This window comes from Malus sylvestris, chromosome 15, assembly GCF_916048215.2.
Source record: "Malus sylvestris chromosome 15, drMalSylv7.2, whole genome shotgun sequence".
NCBI lineage: Eukaryota > Viridiplantae > Streptophyta > Magnoliopsida > Rosales > Rosaceae > Malus > Malus sylvestris.
Window position 1 is genome coordinate 27,493,285 of NC_062274.1, and position 16,909 is coordinate 27,510,193.

The 16,909-nt window shown below is 39.6% G+C and overlaps 1 protein-coding gene, 1 long non-coding RNA gene and 1 pseudogene across 2 annotated transcripts; 1 reads left to right on the forward strand and 2 right to left on the reverse strand.

The window, feature by feature from the left end:
* Positions 1 to 2,146: 2,146 nt before the first annotated feature.
* Positions 2,147 to 16,385, reverse strand: LOC126602878 (serine carboxypeptidase-like 5; annotated as a pseudogene).
* LOC126603994 (uncharacterized) lies at positions 6,753 to 14,589 on the forward strand. Its single transcript, XR_007616447.1, has 2 exons — positions 6,753 to 7,054; positions 13,310 to 14,589. It is a non-coding gene; the product is annotated as an uncharacterized LOC126603994 (long non-coding RNA).
* Positions 9,182 to 10,844, reverse strand: LOC126603991 (uncharacterized). The gene is made up of 3 exons (XM_050271034.1): positions 10,376 to 10,844; positions 10,222 to 10,305; positions 9,182 to 9,860 (listed from the first exon to the last, which is right to left on the reverse strand). The coding sequence occupies exons 1-3, from the start codon at positions 10,391 to 10,393 to the stop codon at positions 9,606 to 9,608; spliced, it is 357 nt and encodes a 118-aa protein (XP_050126991.1). The 5' UTR covers positions 10,394 to 10,844; the 3' UTR covers positions 9,182 to 9,605.
* Positions 16,386 to 16,909: the final 524 nt, after the last annotated feature.

Below are 16,909 nucleotides of genomic sequence, written 5' to 3' on the forward strand. Positions count from 1 at the left end.
GTTTGAATATTTAGTTGAGTATCTGCAGGCAGCAAACAATATAACATATAACACAGTAAAGGAGAATTCAACTCGCAATTTCGTACCTCTACGAAGTGTGAAGCTTTGTTCTAATTAAACCATACTTGACACGGAGTCAATACTCAAAACCTACCTTACAACTTCACCAGCAACCAGCCACGGTCTCTAGTGATCCACGATGGTAAGGTTCAGAGACCTAAGGCTATCTCCAACCTAAGGGTCCAGAGGGCCAAATGGCCGAAAATAGCCTTAAAACCGTCTCCAACCGAGGGCCAGGCCAAAGGGCTTGTGGGCCCCACTGGACAAAAAGGGCCAAAGGGCTAACCGGCCGGCCCAAATGAGCCAGCCAACCCCGGGTCGGGCTGGAATTCAAAAAGCAACAGTCAGCTAGCTGTTATGTTTGAATTTTTTTTTTTTACAAAATTTGTTTAATAATGGCCCATAAATTATGTTTGGTTGAATGTTTGGGTGTTCTTTTTATAGGCTTTAGAGCTTGCTCAAATCCCTCCCATAGCCGATGTGGGACTCTCACCCACTTCCATTTTTTTTCTACTTCCTCTCCCACAGCCGATGTGGGACTCTCTGACCCACTTCCTTTTTTCTTTTATTTTTTATTTTTTTATACTCTAAATAAAACCTCTCACATTTGACTTGAAATATATAAGTTGTATTTTTTAAATTTTAGTTGTAGTTTTTAATTTTTAGTTGTATTTTTAAAATTTTAGTTGTAGTTTTTAAATTTAAGTTGTAGTTTTTAAATTTAAATAATAAATTATGTTTGGCCTTATAGCCCTCGGTTGGAGATGGTTTTTCTTGACAGGGCTAAAATGAGCCCTATGGCCCTCGATTAGAGAAGGTAAGAAATATGGTCATGCATTGTTCATTAAAATATTAATTTCTTGAATGGCCAGAGGGCTCGGAGATGGCCTAATCCACCCTAGGGTTCCGAGGTAGGATATAGTCATGTTGGTCACCACTGCATAAACACACTGATTGGGCAATTAAGCCTTAGTATATATATACCATACACGGTAATTAAACTTTCAGAGGATGTTCACTACATGAAAAGGAACAAGTAACAAAACCTGTATATTAGAGTTCGATACCCTCGATTGTTGAGCGATAGATGATAACTAACCACATTTTGGAAATATTTTCTGCATGGCAAGCTGCTGCTATTGCATCTCAGTAACTCCTTTAGTGCATTCCCAAAAGTAATTATATGAAATGTCATCAGTTTTTGTTACATCAGATTATTTTGTGGTTGGTGATCAACATTCACTTACTTTGTGAACGCGAAGCGCCGTTTGAACGTTAACATCATTTGCCCAAACATGGAGCAACAAATTCTTGTAAAACTGCGACAAAGAGGAGAAGGCCCTTATATTTCTGAAGCAGCCTGCTCATTGGAGCTACTAGTGGTTGTATAGAAGATGAGAATTTACCCTGCTCCCAAATTTAGGAAAACGAAGTCCTTGAAACTTTGGATTAATTCTCGTTTGCATCGAGTTGAGTTTAATATGCGACTCTTCCGACCTTTCCAGGAGAGCTTTTTGGTGGTCAGCCATCTTACCATATGCACCAGAGATTGGTCTGCACTGAGGTTCCATGCATTCATGATTTATTTTTTCAGTCAACTGCAAAGGCAAACAAAATGGCCCGAAATTCATTTGAATTGGAATAGGAAAAAGAATATATACGTACATATATAAAAAATTTATGTATTTCCCCACCATTGTGATAGCCTAGAGATCTTTTGCACATTGTTTATTGCTTTGGTTGATTCCTCTGTATTGTCCTTTACAATTCTTTTTTGCCGACTGAGAAATGCATGCTGTCATTTAGATGTTCATATTGCAAACATAGCGTGTGCCAAAACGGTAGATGGAAACTAGTGTAGATGCATTCTTGGATGATGTATTTGAGAATATAGCTAGTGAAGAGATTGTTTTAACTACCTTGTAGAGTTCATTAGGTATAAGTACCTGGCGATGGGCCATCTGTGACCCGTGCATTATCATCACTATTTGTATCTGTCAATGGGTTGCTGAGTAAATAACCATGGAAAATTTTCTATAATTGTTAGGCCTCCAGAGTAATGAATTTTGAATGCCTGTAATAAAAGTTAAAAGTTGGTCCTAGCTTGAACAAATATTTTGAAATTAATTGTTGGTATCCTTTTGGCTTCAATACCTGCAACAAGCTAGGTAATACGTTATAAGTTCTTAGACTACATTCAATTACAGGCGTTATATTATATCATTTGATTAGGGTTGAATGTGCACCATTACTCTTTGCTATTATTTCAGCTAGAACTGGAATAATCATGCCATAGAACGAGTCACTGCCAATGTAGAATGGAATCGAAATGAATTCAGGGTGATTGATCAACTACTGCATGATGTATAAGAAAATCACAATAGACACAACGTGAATCTAGTTGATGAAACACATATCTTAATGTGCATATACAAGTCTGGGTGCTTGTGTTTGCATATCATAGCGATGCAATTGTTGTTGTGTCAATTACCTTTGTGAGGAAGCTATACATATGATCAACAAACAATATATTGCTGGATCCTTGGGTGCTTCTTGAATACGAGAACCTAGTGCCAATAGGGGCATCAATAAATAGAATGCTGGAAACCTAATTAACACATCATGATTACGTCGAAAACAACATTAGGAAATTGTAGCAACAACAACAACCCAAGGATTAATAAAGACAATTAACATACAATCGTTTACAACATATGATCTTAAATGCCTTTTGTTAGAATCTAGAGAGAGATCTAGTAAGAAAGATAGAGAGAAAAGAGCGAAATGAAATTGTGAATTTTCATTACTTGAATAATGTTGCACTTTTGGTATATATACCATCATTTACATATAGGATGACTACCTAACTTATTAACTAAGTAAGGTATAACAAACTTCTCACAACAACTCTAACAACACTTACTCAGCATCATTTACATTACTACCCTTAATATCCCCCCTCAAACTAAGCTAAGGTAGCCGAAGAGAAAGTTTGTCTCGGAGAAATAGGAACCGATCCTTGGATAATGCTTTAGTGAAAATATCTGTAGTTTGATCCTGTGTACATACAAAGTGCATTGTGATAGAATTTGCCAAAACTTTCTCCCGAATGAAGTGGTAGTCAATCTCCACATGCTTGGTTCGAGCATGAAAAAAGGGATTCTTAGCAAGAGATATAGCAGATATGTTGTCACACCAAAGTTTAGGAGGACAGGGAAGAACAAGATCAACATCTACTAACAATTTGCAAATCCAAGTTAACTCAGCAGCAGTGGTAGCTAAAGATCAGTATTCTGCTTCAGTTGATGATCTAGCCACGGTGGGTTGTTTCTTAGCACTCGAACTTATAAGTGAATCACCCAGAAAAATACAGAAACCACCTGTGGATCGCCGATCAATAGTGCAACTGGCCCAATCTGCATTTGAAAAACTATGAATACTAAGAGGTGCATAACATTTTGGAAACCAAAGACCAAGAGAAATAGTGCCCTTCAAATATCTGAAAATGCATTTAACAGCCTGGAAATGAGATTTTCGTGGACATTGCATGAACTGATAGACAAAATTTACTACAAAGGACAAATCTGGTCGAGTCCAGGTTAAGTATTGAAGCCCTCAAACTAAGGATCTGTATTCTTCTGGATGGGACAGTAATGGAGAAGAGTGATCCAATTTAGCTGTGCTCAGTGGAGTGACATAGGGTTTAGCACCCTCTATATGTGCCTTCTTGAGAAGATCCAGTATGTATTTAGTTTGAGAGATGAATATGCCCTTGGAAGATCTCTTGACCTCAATGCCTAAAAAATAATGAAGTGGTCCCAAATCATTAACAGGAAATAACTCACAAAGTTGAGAAATCACAGTTTTACATGCTGCAGAATCTGGTATTGTAACTAAAATATCATCAACATACACCAAGACATATACCACTGAAGCATCTTTCTTGATAAATAAAAAATGGTCATTTTGAGTGCCAGAGATTCCAATAGAGTGTAATGCAGCTGTTAACTTGGCATACCAAGCTCTGGGAGCCTGTTTTAGGCCATACATAGACTTATGCAATTTACAAACATGCTGTGGTTGAGCAGGATCTTCAAACTTGGGAGGTTGAACCATGAAAACAGACTCAGTGAGATTTCCATGCAGAAATGCATTACTAACATCTAACTGGTTGATAAACCAATCAAATTTCATTGCTAGAGTTAAGAGAAGTCAAATGGTAACTGGTTTTGCAACCGGACTGAAGGTTTCATTATAATCCAGACCTTGTTGTTGATGAAATCCTTTAGCAACAAGACGTGCTTTATACCTGTCAATTGAACCATCAGACTTTCTTTTAATACAGAAGGTACCAGAGACCATGTAAGTAGAGCATTGAACTCCTCCTGCACAGCTTGCCTCCAGTGCAAGTGTTTAGATGCTTGAAGATATGTGGAAAGTGTGTAATTAGGAGATAAATGAGATGGGAGAGGATGTTTAGTTGTTAAAAGAGCCTTAGGTTTGAAAATGCCAGACTTAGACCTAGTGGTCATAGGATGAATATTAGTTATAGGGGGATGAAATTGAATAGGGGATGAGGTAGGTAAGGGATCTGCAAGTGAGATAGTAAGTGAAGTAGATAAGGAATTGGATTGTGAGGGTGAGTTTAATAAAGCAGATGATGAAGAAAGAGTAAAAGAATTAGTAAAGGTTAATGAGGTTGGGATGGATGGGAAATTGGAAATAGGTTGAACTGGAGGAAGATGACTCATAGTGGATTGGTTATGATGAAATGGAAATGTGTGTTCATCAAAGATTACATGTCTGGAGCATCCAAACATCTATAGCCTTTGTGATTTAGGCTATATCCCAAAAATACACAAGGTTTGCTTTTAAGATCAAGCTTAGAGGATGTGTAAGGTTTTAACCAAGGAAAGCACCTACAACCAAAGACCTTGAGAGTTGTGTAATCTGGTGGTTTATGAAATAAGAGTTCCCAAGGAGAGGGTTTACCACCAGTGGGCATTCCATTGATGAGATAAAGAGCTATTGAAAATGTTTCAACCCAATAGATATGAGGAACTTGAGATGTTGCAAGAATAGTCCGGGCAGTTTCAACTATATACCTGTGCTTTCTTTCAGCACAACCATTTTGTTCTGGAGTATGAGGGCATCTGAGTTGATGAGAGATCCCATGTGTTTTAAAGAAATTAGAGAAGTTGTGATTGACAAATTCACCACCAAAGTCAGATCTCACAGTAATAACCTTGAATCCCAACATGTTTTCAACCACTGATTTGAAATGAATAAATGTACTGAAAACTTCAGATTTGTACTTCAATGGAAAGAACCAAGAATACTTAGTAAAATCATCAACTAAGAGAAGATAATACCGATATCCATTGACAGAAGAAATGGACGCAGGACCCCATACATCAATGTGCAATATCTCAAGAGGTTTGCTTGTGTTACAAGAAACAAAGGTAAATGATTTTCGAGAACATTTACCTAAAGCATAGCTGGAGCACACAAATTTATTTATCATATCTAAAAGAGAGATACTAGATTTTGAAGCTAGTTTATTTAAAATCTTGAAAGAGGGATAGCTTAAACGTTGATGCCAGATGCCCTGAGAAGCTTTAGTACTGGTCACATAAGCATGATGATTTCTAGCAATAGAGAGTGCAAGAAAGGGATATAATCCAACTTTGACAAGGCCTTCAAAAAGCTCCTTCCCCGAAGTGAGATTTTTCACAATGAAGTGAAAGGGATATAGATGAATGGAGCACCAGTTATCAACTATAAACTGATTTGTAGAAATCAAATCTTGTTTCAGATCAGGAACATGCAGCATATAATTCAAATCAAATGTATGAGTAGAAGTATGAAGACTAGAAGAACCAGAGTGAGTAATAGGCAAACCTTTGTTGTCGCCAATATAAAACTGCTCAGGACCATTGTAGGATTCAGGACTTTGAAAATTTGTGTAAGAGTTGGTCATATGAGAACTGGCCCCAGTATCAAGAAGCCATGTTAGAGCAGTGGAAGAAGTGTTTGCATGAAAGGCTGTCTGTGAATTCTTGTTGCCATAACCAGGATTCATACGATGCGGACAATCAATAGCCTCATGATCAAGTTGACAACAAATTTGACATGAATTTCTTCTGTTGAAATTATTGAAATTGGATATGGAGCCACGATTATTCTTCTGTTGACCTTGGCAAGAGAAATTCGGGCGAGAATTGTAAGAACAAGAGTTATTGGGGCGATACCATGTTAGAATCTAGAGAGGGATCTAGTAAGAAAGATAGAGAGAGAAGAGAGAAATGAAATGGTGAATTTTCATTACTTGAATAATGTTACACTTTTGGTATATATACCATCATTTACCTATAGGATAACTAGCTAACTTATTAACTAAGTAAGGTACAACAAACTTCTCACAACAACTCTAACAACACTTACTCAGCATCATTTACATCACTACCCTTAATACCTTTATCCATGAGTACAGATTGAGCGCAAAAGTTGGTAAGCTACCATTATACTCAACCATGTTAAACTTTATAGGGCCTTAACAAAAAAAAAAAAAAAAAAAATCACAAAATCAGAAGGTATTGCATTGTGAAGGAATTAGAAGCTGGTAAGCACCACAACTTTGAAAAGAGACAGTTTATTATACAAAATGTAATTGTTGCTAACTCAAAGGAAACTTACAATGATAATTGTTTCTAAATCTTGTGATGAATAATTGTTTGGGCCCAAAATATTGGTTTGGGCCGAGTTTAGAATTGTTCTCGGTCTAGAGGTTGTGCTTAAGAGTCGCTAGGGGTCATCCGGCTTATGGGCCACATAGCCAAGGCCGACCGTGTCCTATTAGGAGTCCATGGGTGGTTAAATCCTAATACGAGAAGGAGTTTCAACAGGATAAGGATGTAGAAGTTTGGGATTGAATGCGGCCTGATAAGGGGGTTGAGTTCAAAGTCCTAGTAGGAGTATGAGTGGCCGAGATAAGGTTAGATCGAGGGAAGGAGTTCTTGTCTAAGTATGGTTGTGATTCAATCGGAAGCAGGTTGACTGCTATAAATAGAGGGAGGAGGACATCATTAAAGCCCCATCTAATTCAACACACAAATTGCCTTGCTCAAACCCTTGCTTTTGCGAAACCTTTCAACAACCTTGAGATTTTTATTTTCTTTTTTTGCGACACATCTTCAGCTTGGTTAAACAACACTGTGAAGGCAATCGGCGAACATCTTCATTTTAGATAAACAACACTGTTGCCGTAGAATCAGCCGACTGTGAAGCACCTTCAGTTTGGATAAACAGCACTGCGTCGAGGCCGACTAGTTATCTATCCAAGTCTCGGTCGAGAAGGATTTTCGAGTCCTTATTGGTAGAGGTCATCTCATTAGTCTTCTCGGCAAAGTGATGTGTGATGAATTACTGGGCTCGGCACATTAAACACCAAGTTGTTTATGATTGGTTATTCACAAGTAGGTTTTAAAGTTCGGCATTTTGATGGTCGAACCACTTTCACAATCAAGACGTACATTTGTTTTGAGTACTTGTGCCCATATAGTCTAGTGTCGATTCGGCGTGCTTAAACTTTAACGAATATAATCACTGTGACCGAATTCAGTGCCGACGATTTGTGAACTTTGCAGAACTAGTAGCTTTGTCTTCAAGCTCTAGAACCCGAAGGCCGATAGTGTTCCTTCCTCGGCCGCAGTCGCAAGAGCGAGAAGTCAGCCGTGCTCTCAATGTAACATCAACATATTTCACTCCTTGGCCAAGCTCAGCCGACGAGTTGGCATGCATCGCATACAACCGAACGACGTAGTTAGCTCATTAGTTATTCGACATGCGCGCCACGTATGCTTAGTAGTTTTTAGGGTTAACAATAAGACTTTGTTGCTGTTGTATCAATGGCGAATAAGAATCCAGGATTCATAAAAAGAACCAGTAGTAATCACATAAGAAACATGAGTGAGATTAATTTTAGGGTTATTGTTGCTGTGCCTCAGCCCGTAGGAAGCTGCTCAAGCAATGGCAGATTACACGAAGGAATTTGCGGAGCCCACCAATTTGGATGAAAAATGCATTGGCTACTTTGGTGGCATGGCTATTTATGGCCGAGTATTATGAAGGATTGTATTGAGTACGCAAAGGGTTGTGTACAGTGTCAAATCCATGGGCTTATACAGAGAATACCGGCCAAATCATTACATTCGGTCACCAAACCATGGTTGTTCTGAGGATGGGCCATGGATGCTATCGGTAAAATCACACCATCTTCTGGTGCAACCAAACATGCGTGGATACTCGTTGCAACGGACTACTGCACCAAATGGGTCGAAGCCAAGTCATATGCTGAGCTAACGTCTAAAGAAGTTTGTAATTATGTTGAAGAAAACATTGTGACTAGATTCGGCGTGCCAGAAACAATCATAACAGATAATGGTACGATCTTTACATCCGACAAATTTAAGGAATATACGGAAAATCTAAAGATTCGACTTGAGCAATCTACGCCTTATTATCCGCAAGCGAATGGACAGGCCCGAAGCGAGTAATAAGGTTCTAATCGGTATTCTTGAAAAAATGATAAAAGAGAGGCCAGGTATGTGGCATTTAAAGATAAACGAAGCGTTATGGGCTTATCGAACTTCTCTATGGACAACCACTGGAACGACTCCTTACGCGTTGACTTATGAACACGACGCAATGTTGCCAGTCAAGCTAAGTATAAACTCGTTGCAAGTAATTGAACAAAGTAGTTTGTTCAGTGTCGAGTATGATTGGGCTATGAGACAAGAGTTATAAGATTTATAAGAAGCTCAGCTCGATGCTTATAACTTATTAGTAGCACAAAAGAAGATCACCGAGCGAGCTTACAATCAACGAGTCAGACAAAAAACGTTCAGCGAAGGAGAGTTGGTTTGGCAAATCGTACTACCCGTAGGAATTAAAGACCCCAGGTTCGGCAAGTGGTCGCCGAATTGGGAAGGGCCGTTCGTTATTCATAAAGTTCTTGGCAATGGAGCATACCATCTTAAAAATCGAACTGGTGTAGTTCACAAGTTGCCAATCAACGAGAGGTTTTTAAAGAAATATTATCCAATCACATGGGAAATGCAGGAATAAAAGTTCATTCCATTAAATTCGCAAAAAGGTGCACAAATGGAGTGGGTCGATCAGTTACAATCAAATAATTCTAGGGCGATGAAGGTAGGAGAGATTCAAGAACGACCTTCAACTCCAACCACCGCACCTCGCCCATCGTGACCTTAGCTTGCTGATTCCTCTTATCCATCTTTAGCTGTTTGACCAGCCGCATATTTGGTTAAGCAAAATTTACCGCTTGACTCAAAATCCTTTGTAAGCTTGGAAGCAATTGCAGACCTTCGATTTTAAAGTTCGACAATTTGATAGTTAATGACAGTCAGGGTCTCATTTTTTGACTTTAACGCTTCGACCTTTGGATGAATAGCATCTCAAATGACTGTTGTAGCTTTCAAGTCGTCGTCAGCCCGAAGAGCTTTCTTGAAAATACTAAAATATTCTCAGGTTCGTTCCAAGGTAGAAGACGCTTGAGTAATAACCTCGGTGCTCAATTGACCATCAGTTGCGATACCTTTTAGACATGAACCCACCAAATCAAGGCCCTGCCGCTCGAGAACTTGTGAAGCTGAGAGAGACAAGAGCTCTTGCAATCGAACAAGAACAGTCAATTCAGCCGGCTTGGTTGTAGCTGCTGAAGGGCCAGCTACTCCCGAAGTACTCGATAGGAGAGCATCGAACTTGACTTCCCATGAAGACTGCACATGAAAATGATTTAGGAAAAAAGAAAATCATAATAGAATATAGCGAAGATAATTTGTTTTAGACTTGTCGAGATGAGACTTCGGCCATGTCTCCTGGTTCATTGCTTGAACCGAGAGAACTTAATGGCCAAGCTCAGTGTTTTAGAGTGCTTCTTAATTCATGCGGCCAATGAAGGCTATCTATGTTCGACGGCCACTGGGGTGGCCAAGAAATATAGATAACACCCTTCGGCGCATAGAATTTTTGGTGAAATGAATGATTGGGTACCTGACATTTAATATTTTTCTCGGTTCAGACTCGTTATAGCAAAATTAATAATAGGAAGTAATCGAGCCTTACAAAAGCTGAAGTCACCTTAACCATAGGGGGAAGGTCGATAGAAGGAGGTTCAGTTGGTTGAGGGCGACTCGTTGGCAGAATCTGGTCACTATCGTCATCCTGGAACAAAAGAGCTATTAATACTTTTGAATTTAATAAGAAAAGAAAGTTACCAACAGTATAATCATACCTCTTCTAAAATGATCATTGATTGTTTTGGATTCTTGGGGGGATGTTTCCTGACCGAAGGGGTTGCCTCCCCTAGTACGGGTGCTACGGTCGGCCCTTGAGCTGCAAATGTTTCAACTAGCAGTATAGCAACTGGTTTGACCGCGACCTCGAGGTCCTCAAGGGCCGGGTGAGCTTGGGTTACCGGGTTGGTTGAAGATAGCTGTTTCTCTACTGAGGCGTGGACAACAGGAGTAGGAGGGAGGCACTAGGAGCGGTTGCTCCGGTGGTATGGCTGGAGGTAACGTGAATCTCCAGTGCTCATTTCTTCCCCAATTTCTTGACGCGTTTTGAGGGACGAGGGACTTCACCTGCCATCTCGATGTCTGGGCAAGGTTGTTTGCTCGGTGCATTTTGCACGCTGGTTTCAGATTTCTTGGAAGAAAAGGCCAATTTTTTCCTGGCCACAGCCAGTGTGATCACATCTGCTTGTTTCAATACTCGACCGCCTGAGAAAGAAAAATCTAATTAGTTAAATTGATTAATTGTTTAAAGAATAAAGGTAGAGATAGTCGTATACCTTGGGGCGTCTCTTTGGATTGAGGGGCAGAAGTTTTGTTGGGTCGGTCGCCAAAACTTTTGTTAACCACGTTGTCGACCGGGGCATCAAGAAAGTCGTGGGTGTATTCTTCCCACCAGTCGCCGAAGGTGTCGGTGCCAAGAGATTCAGGAACAGTTGGTCGAATGAGGAATTTTTTGCACCGTTCCTGAAACTTTTTCTCGGTGTCCTTGCACTCCCTTTCTGAGGAACCAGAGAAGCGTTCTTGACTTAGAAGGGAGCAGGAAGTAAGTAGAGGCATCGGGCAACCTTGGAGGTAACCAAGCTGTTGGGTAACAAAGTGGGGGTGGTAGATTTCCCAACTTGCTAGATGAGCATCACAACCAAGGGGAAGGTCGCGAGTCAACACGAATGACCCCCAGTTTTGACGAAAACCAGCATCTTTACCATCACTCCAGGTTAATGTGGGAAGCCTAATGGAGTAGGGGTATTCTTGACGACAACATATCAAGAATTTATCGTTGGAAAAGATGTTTAGGCTGAAAAAATGTTTGAAGACTTCTTCAGCTCGGTGAGGAGATGCTGGTCGAGGAGCCAACTGAAGGTCGAGTGCTGTAGTAAATTAGAAGTTTGGGATTTCTGGCCAAAGTGTGGAGAAATAAACCTGCCGCCAAAGTTGGAATACCCAGAGAGGTCCATTCTGGTACGGGTAGATCTTATTGATGGTCGTTTCCGCCAGGCAATGTAAAAGGTTAGCAAGGATAGCCGGATTGAGCGCCAGAGAGTGACCACTAGCCAGGGCTTCTGCCACCGGCATATTTTCGACCAAGCATTTATTCAACTTGGTACAACAGATAAACTTGTTGCACTAGTAAAATATGAAGGTCTCGTGTTCTCCCCTCCGTAGACTCGCCTCTCCTCGGCCTGTAAAATGGAGGATGAGGGTGTTGTAGTTGAGAAAATTCTTATGCATTTTCTGAACTTCCTCTTTTGAAGGCTCTTGATCTTCTTGCTCAACGTCTCAACGACCTGTTCGTTGAATAGTACCTTGAGGTCGAGGTTTGATGGGCATCCAATAAGGCCAGCGTCTATTGGAATGCCAGAAGGAGAAGTCCAGAGGATAGCCAAGATGTAGAGGATGGTGGGGGTGATAAGGCCGAACGGAAGGACCATGGTGTTGTTGGCCGAGCACCAGAGGCTTAGAGCTGCCATAAGGAGTTCTTTATCCATGGTAATTTCCATGGTCGAAAGCTTAATGGTGTCGTGGAAGTCGAGAGCCTCCCACTCTTTACAAAAGAATTTTTCCATCCGTACGACCCAGGCCGCCCAATTCGCGTTGGTCGAGGGCCAGGCTCCTTGCGGCTTTGTCAGGCACCACTTCGACCAATCAAATCTTTGCAGCAAATGTGCTAGGCAGTGTTCTTTGAATATGTTGGTGATGGACGATGGCACTGTGTATTTAAAGAGTGGTCCCAGGATTTGATGAGTAGTGTTTAGGTCACTTTTGAAATGCAGAGTCTTGATGGCATTCCGATCGATGAAGTCTTTGCACTTGTTGCACTCGTTGGAAAGCTGACAGATGAAAGGGGCCATTGATGAAGGCTTAAAGATTTCTTAGGTGAAAGCTTAAGATTTTCTGGGTTTTGAAAGTTTTGAAAGCAAAGTGGCAAGAAAGTTTCAAGGGTTTTGGAAAGTGTAAGGTACGAATGGAAAGGATTTGGGTATTTGTAGGCATTTGGGAAGGAAGGCTAAACGTTTGATTTTCAAAATTAAGGATAAAATCGAGCAGGCAAGTTGCTAATCCTTGTAGATATTCAGAAAATCTAGGCGAAAATACCGAGGTTTTCGCGGTTTGAGGACACACGATTGCGTGTTGTGGATGGTTTAATGCAAGAGAGATGTTTCGGTGGTCGCATGTTTTCGAGGGTCATGATTAAAGGCTGCTAGGTTAACTAGGGGACCGACATGTGGCATGAGGGTTAGGAAATCAAGGTTATGGGGTTATGTCTTATAAATGCACATGGTAGTATTTCTCAAGAGGATTCAATGATTGTCTTTAGGTCGGTTTCACTTCTTCAAGGTCGATGCTCGAACTAAGGAGTGTAGGTCGACGACCTCAAAAGTGAGAGGGCAATGTTTGGGCCCAAAATATTGGTTTGGGCCGAGTTTATAATTGTTCTCAATCCAGATATGGTGCTTAGGAGTTGCTGGGGGTCATCCGGCTTATGGGCCACATAGCCAAGGCCGGCCGTGTCCTATTAGGAGTTCATGGGTGGTTGAATCCTGATACAAGAAACAGTTTTGATAGGATAAGGATGTAGAAGTTTGGGATTGAATGCGGTCTGATAAGGGGGTTGAGTTCAAAGTCCTAGTAGGAGTAGGAGTGGTCGAGATAAGGTTAGATCGGGGGAAGGAGTTCTAGTTCGAGCATGGTTGTGATTCGATCGAAAGCAGGCTGATTGCTATAAATAGAGGGAGGAGGACATCATTAAAACCCCCTCCAATTCAACACACAAACTACCCTGCGTAAACCCTCGCTTTCCCGAAACCTCTTAACAACCTTGAGATTTTTATTTTCTTTTTTCGTCGACACATCTTCAATTTGGATAAACAGTACTGTGAAGGCAACCGACGAACATCTTCAGTTTGGATAAACAACACTGTTGTGTAGAATCAGCTGATCGCGAAGCACCTTCAGTTTGGATAAATAGCACTGCGTCGAGGCCGACTAGTTATCTATCTAAGTCTCGCTCGAGAAAGATTTTCGAGTCCTTATTGGCAGATGTCATCTCATTAGCCTTCTCGACGAAGTGAGGTGTTACGAATTACTGGGCTCGGCACATTGAACACCGAGTTGTTTATGATTGGTTATTCACAAGTAGGTTTTAGAGTTCGGCATTCTGACGGCTGAACCACTTTCACAATCAAGACATACATTTGTTTTGAGTACTTGTGCCCATATAGTTTGGTGTCGATTCGACGTGCTTATACTTTAACGAATATAATCATTGTGACCGAATCCGATGCCGACGATTTGTGAACTTCGCAGAACTAGTAGCTTTGTCTTCAAGCTTTAGAACCCGAAGGCCGAGAGTGTTCCTTCGTCGGTCGCAGTCGCAAGATTGAGAAGTCAGCCACGCGCTCAACACAACATCAACATATTTCACTCCTCAACCGAGCTCGGCTGACGAGTTGGGACGCCCCGCATACAACCAAAGGATGTAGTTAGCTCATAGTTACTCGGCCTGTGCACTACGTAGGCTTGGTAGTTTTTAGGGTCAACAATAATAAACATTATTTTGTCAAACTCTCAGTCTAAACGCCACACTACATAGGTTTTTGCTCCTAAGTGTGATGTGTGTTGTTCATATTCACAACATCGCAACTGTCTTGTGATGTATGTGTTGTTGAGATTCACAGTCTTAACACGAAACTAGTACGTAGGTCAGAGTTTCACATTAATTGAAAGCATTGGCACGAAACTAGCGTGACTGTCTTGTGATGTATTGTATGTGTAGTTAAGAAAAATACAAAAGGTTCGTATCTTAAAAGGGAAATTATTTATTCTCCCTCTTTCTCCCTACCTATGCACACACTCTCTTATTTATTTATTTATTTATGACATTTGGAAGCAAAAAAAAAAAAAAAAAAAAAAAAAAATCAAGGATACATAAAAATTAGGATATATATGAATTAGAATAAGGAGACATACGTTTTTAGACACATTTTGACATGCATTTTCATATGCATATTCTAGGGCCCAATTCGTAATATATTGCAATGATCCAAACCTTTAGTATATTATTTATATATAGGTCATCATTTGCAAAAAAAATAATATTAAAAAAAAATTAGACAAATCCAAAACCAATAAGACATTCATTTTATAGTGAAGAAAATGAACAAATACGACACTAAAAAAAATAATAATCAAACAATCATATGATTTCTGATTTGGGTAATTCATGGAACACATGATCTTTGAAGTAAAAGATAAAAGATAAACATTTGGATAGTTAAAATACATTACAGAGTGGACCCTACAAAAATATGTATTATAAGTATGTTTCCCTCAATTCTCATCCTATCTATATACCTTATCGATATATATGCAGAAGGAGAAACATGATGGGCATATCATGTCATGTCATACAAATATATATTATATGTAGAATTATCAGAGAGAGCCAAAGGCTGGCATCCAACATAATCGATATTGTCTCTAATTTGGTAATTACTACCTGCACAATCTATCATGTGTAGAATTTTATCACAAAAATCTTGGTGTTAATTAGAATGGGGTTAAAGATATTTAAACTTCTTTTCTCATAGAGATGGCCGTTGTGGGACACTATATATAGCAGTATATTTGTGTACGTAGTTGCATATTATTATTGGATGTAGCACCTATCTCAAACACAAGTCCGCATAGACCAGAGCAAGTAGGACCACCAGTAAGCCAGAGAAAAAGAGGATCATCTCTTGGGTTCCTTTCGGTTCAATCAAGTAATAGAAGAGCTGCTCATCTTCTTTCTCATCAACCCCAATATACCTACAATTAATACACAAATGTGCTGAAAATTTGGTGTTCTTACAGATTTATGGATTATTTATTATTAATATTGATAGATGTTCACTTGATCATTTCGTAACCGAGAAATGAATGGTCACGTACTAGTTGATTTTGGTATCAAAGGAGAAGAATAAATGAACGTGCTTTTAATGTTTAATCTGAACTCTACATATTCAAGATTGGGCGACTATGAAATTCTTGGTTATCGGGTGACTAAGAGAACGAGAATCTATTATTATATATTACACCAAAATAATAGCAAATTATGCAGTAAATGAAGAACAAAGACTGAAATTTTCAATCAGTAGAAGATGAAAGATTACTCACCCAGTTTCTAGTTTGAAGGAAAGAGAACCATGGAATCCTGGTAGGGTTTTGATAATGGCACTGCAAGAAACCAGCTGTGGCTTTGAGAAAAGAAGCAGCACAAATATCGTATGCAAACAAAGCCACCTGAAATATTTGGCAAAAATAAACTTTCCCAGCATGCTCTCAAAAAGTAGTGCTTCCATTTTTTCTTTTCTTTTCATGGTGTTTTTTGGGGGAACGGATTCGCTTATAAGCTTAGGAGGCTGAGCTTCTTAAGCAAATCACACAGGTCGTTAGATTTTGATCAAACGGCTACAAACATGGAATTCCTTTAAAAGTTATAATAATTGTAGCCCTTGGATCAAAATCTAATGACCCATATAATTTGCTCGGGAGGCTCAATCTCCTAGGCTTAGGAGGGGATCCGTTCCCCTGTTTGGGCGCGCTATCAAACTGTATATGTATTTCAGTGTTGCTTTAGTTGCATGGCCGATGCCACATGTTCGTATTTTGTTCTACGTTTCTGCTGAAGTCTGAACGGTAACATAAATGCTGCACAAAAAAAGTTTTTTCAGTCAGTCGGAAACACGATCCAACACACAAATATCATAATACATTAAAAATTAATTTTTTAAATTTCTAGCTAATTGTATTAGTACACATGTATCAAACTGTCTTCGATATATTCATAATGCAGTGTCTATTAGTATGACTTCCGTGTTGGACTCATTTTACATAAAAAATGCGTGTTCATGTCTATTTCCTAATATTTGATCTAGAGCATGTACTCTTTTCGTTTTTTCACGTAAATTCTTTCGAGAAGATATTTTACCGGGAGGAAGATTCTTTCCCCTTCTAATCTTTATTCTCTTCCCTTCTCTCTTATTTGAACGGTCACGGTTAAGCTATGTTAACATCTTATATTGATTTTTTTTTATAGAGACAGTAAGACAAAAAGTAATGTGAGAAGAGGAAAAACAATGAGATGAAAATAGGAGGGAAGAGAATCATACTCTATTTTACTGAAGCTTACATCGATGTTGTATGTTGCCTAGTCTGTTGGATTTCCCTTTCGACAATTTTTGTATATAATAAGGAGTGTTGATGCTATTGCA

Bases quoted from the DNA above. Each gene is read 5' to 3' on its own strand.
- LOC126603991 (XM_050271034.1), bottom strand. The intron at 9,861-10,221 runs GTGACTTCAGCT...TTTCATGTGCAG, and splicing joins ACCTTCCCCCTATGGTTAAG to TCTTCATGGGAAGTCAAGTT.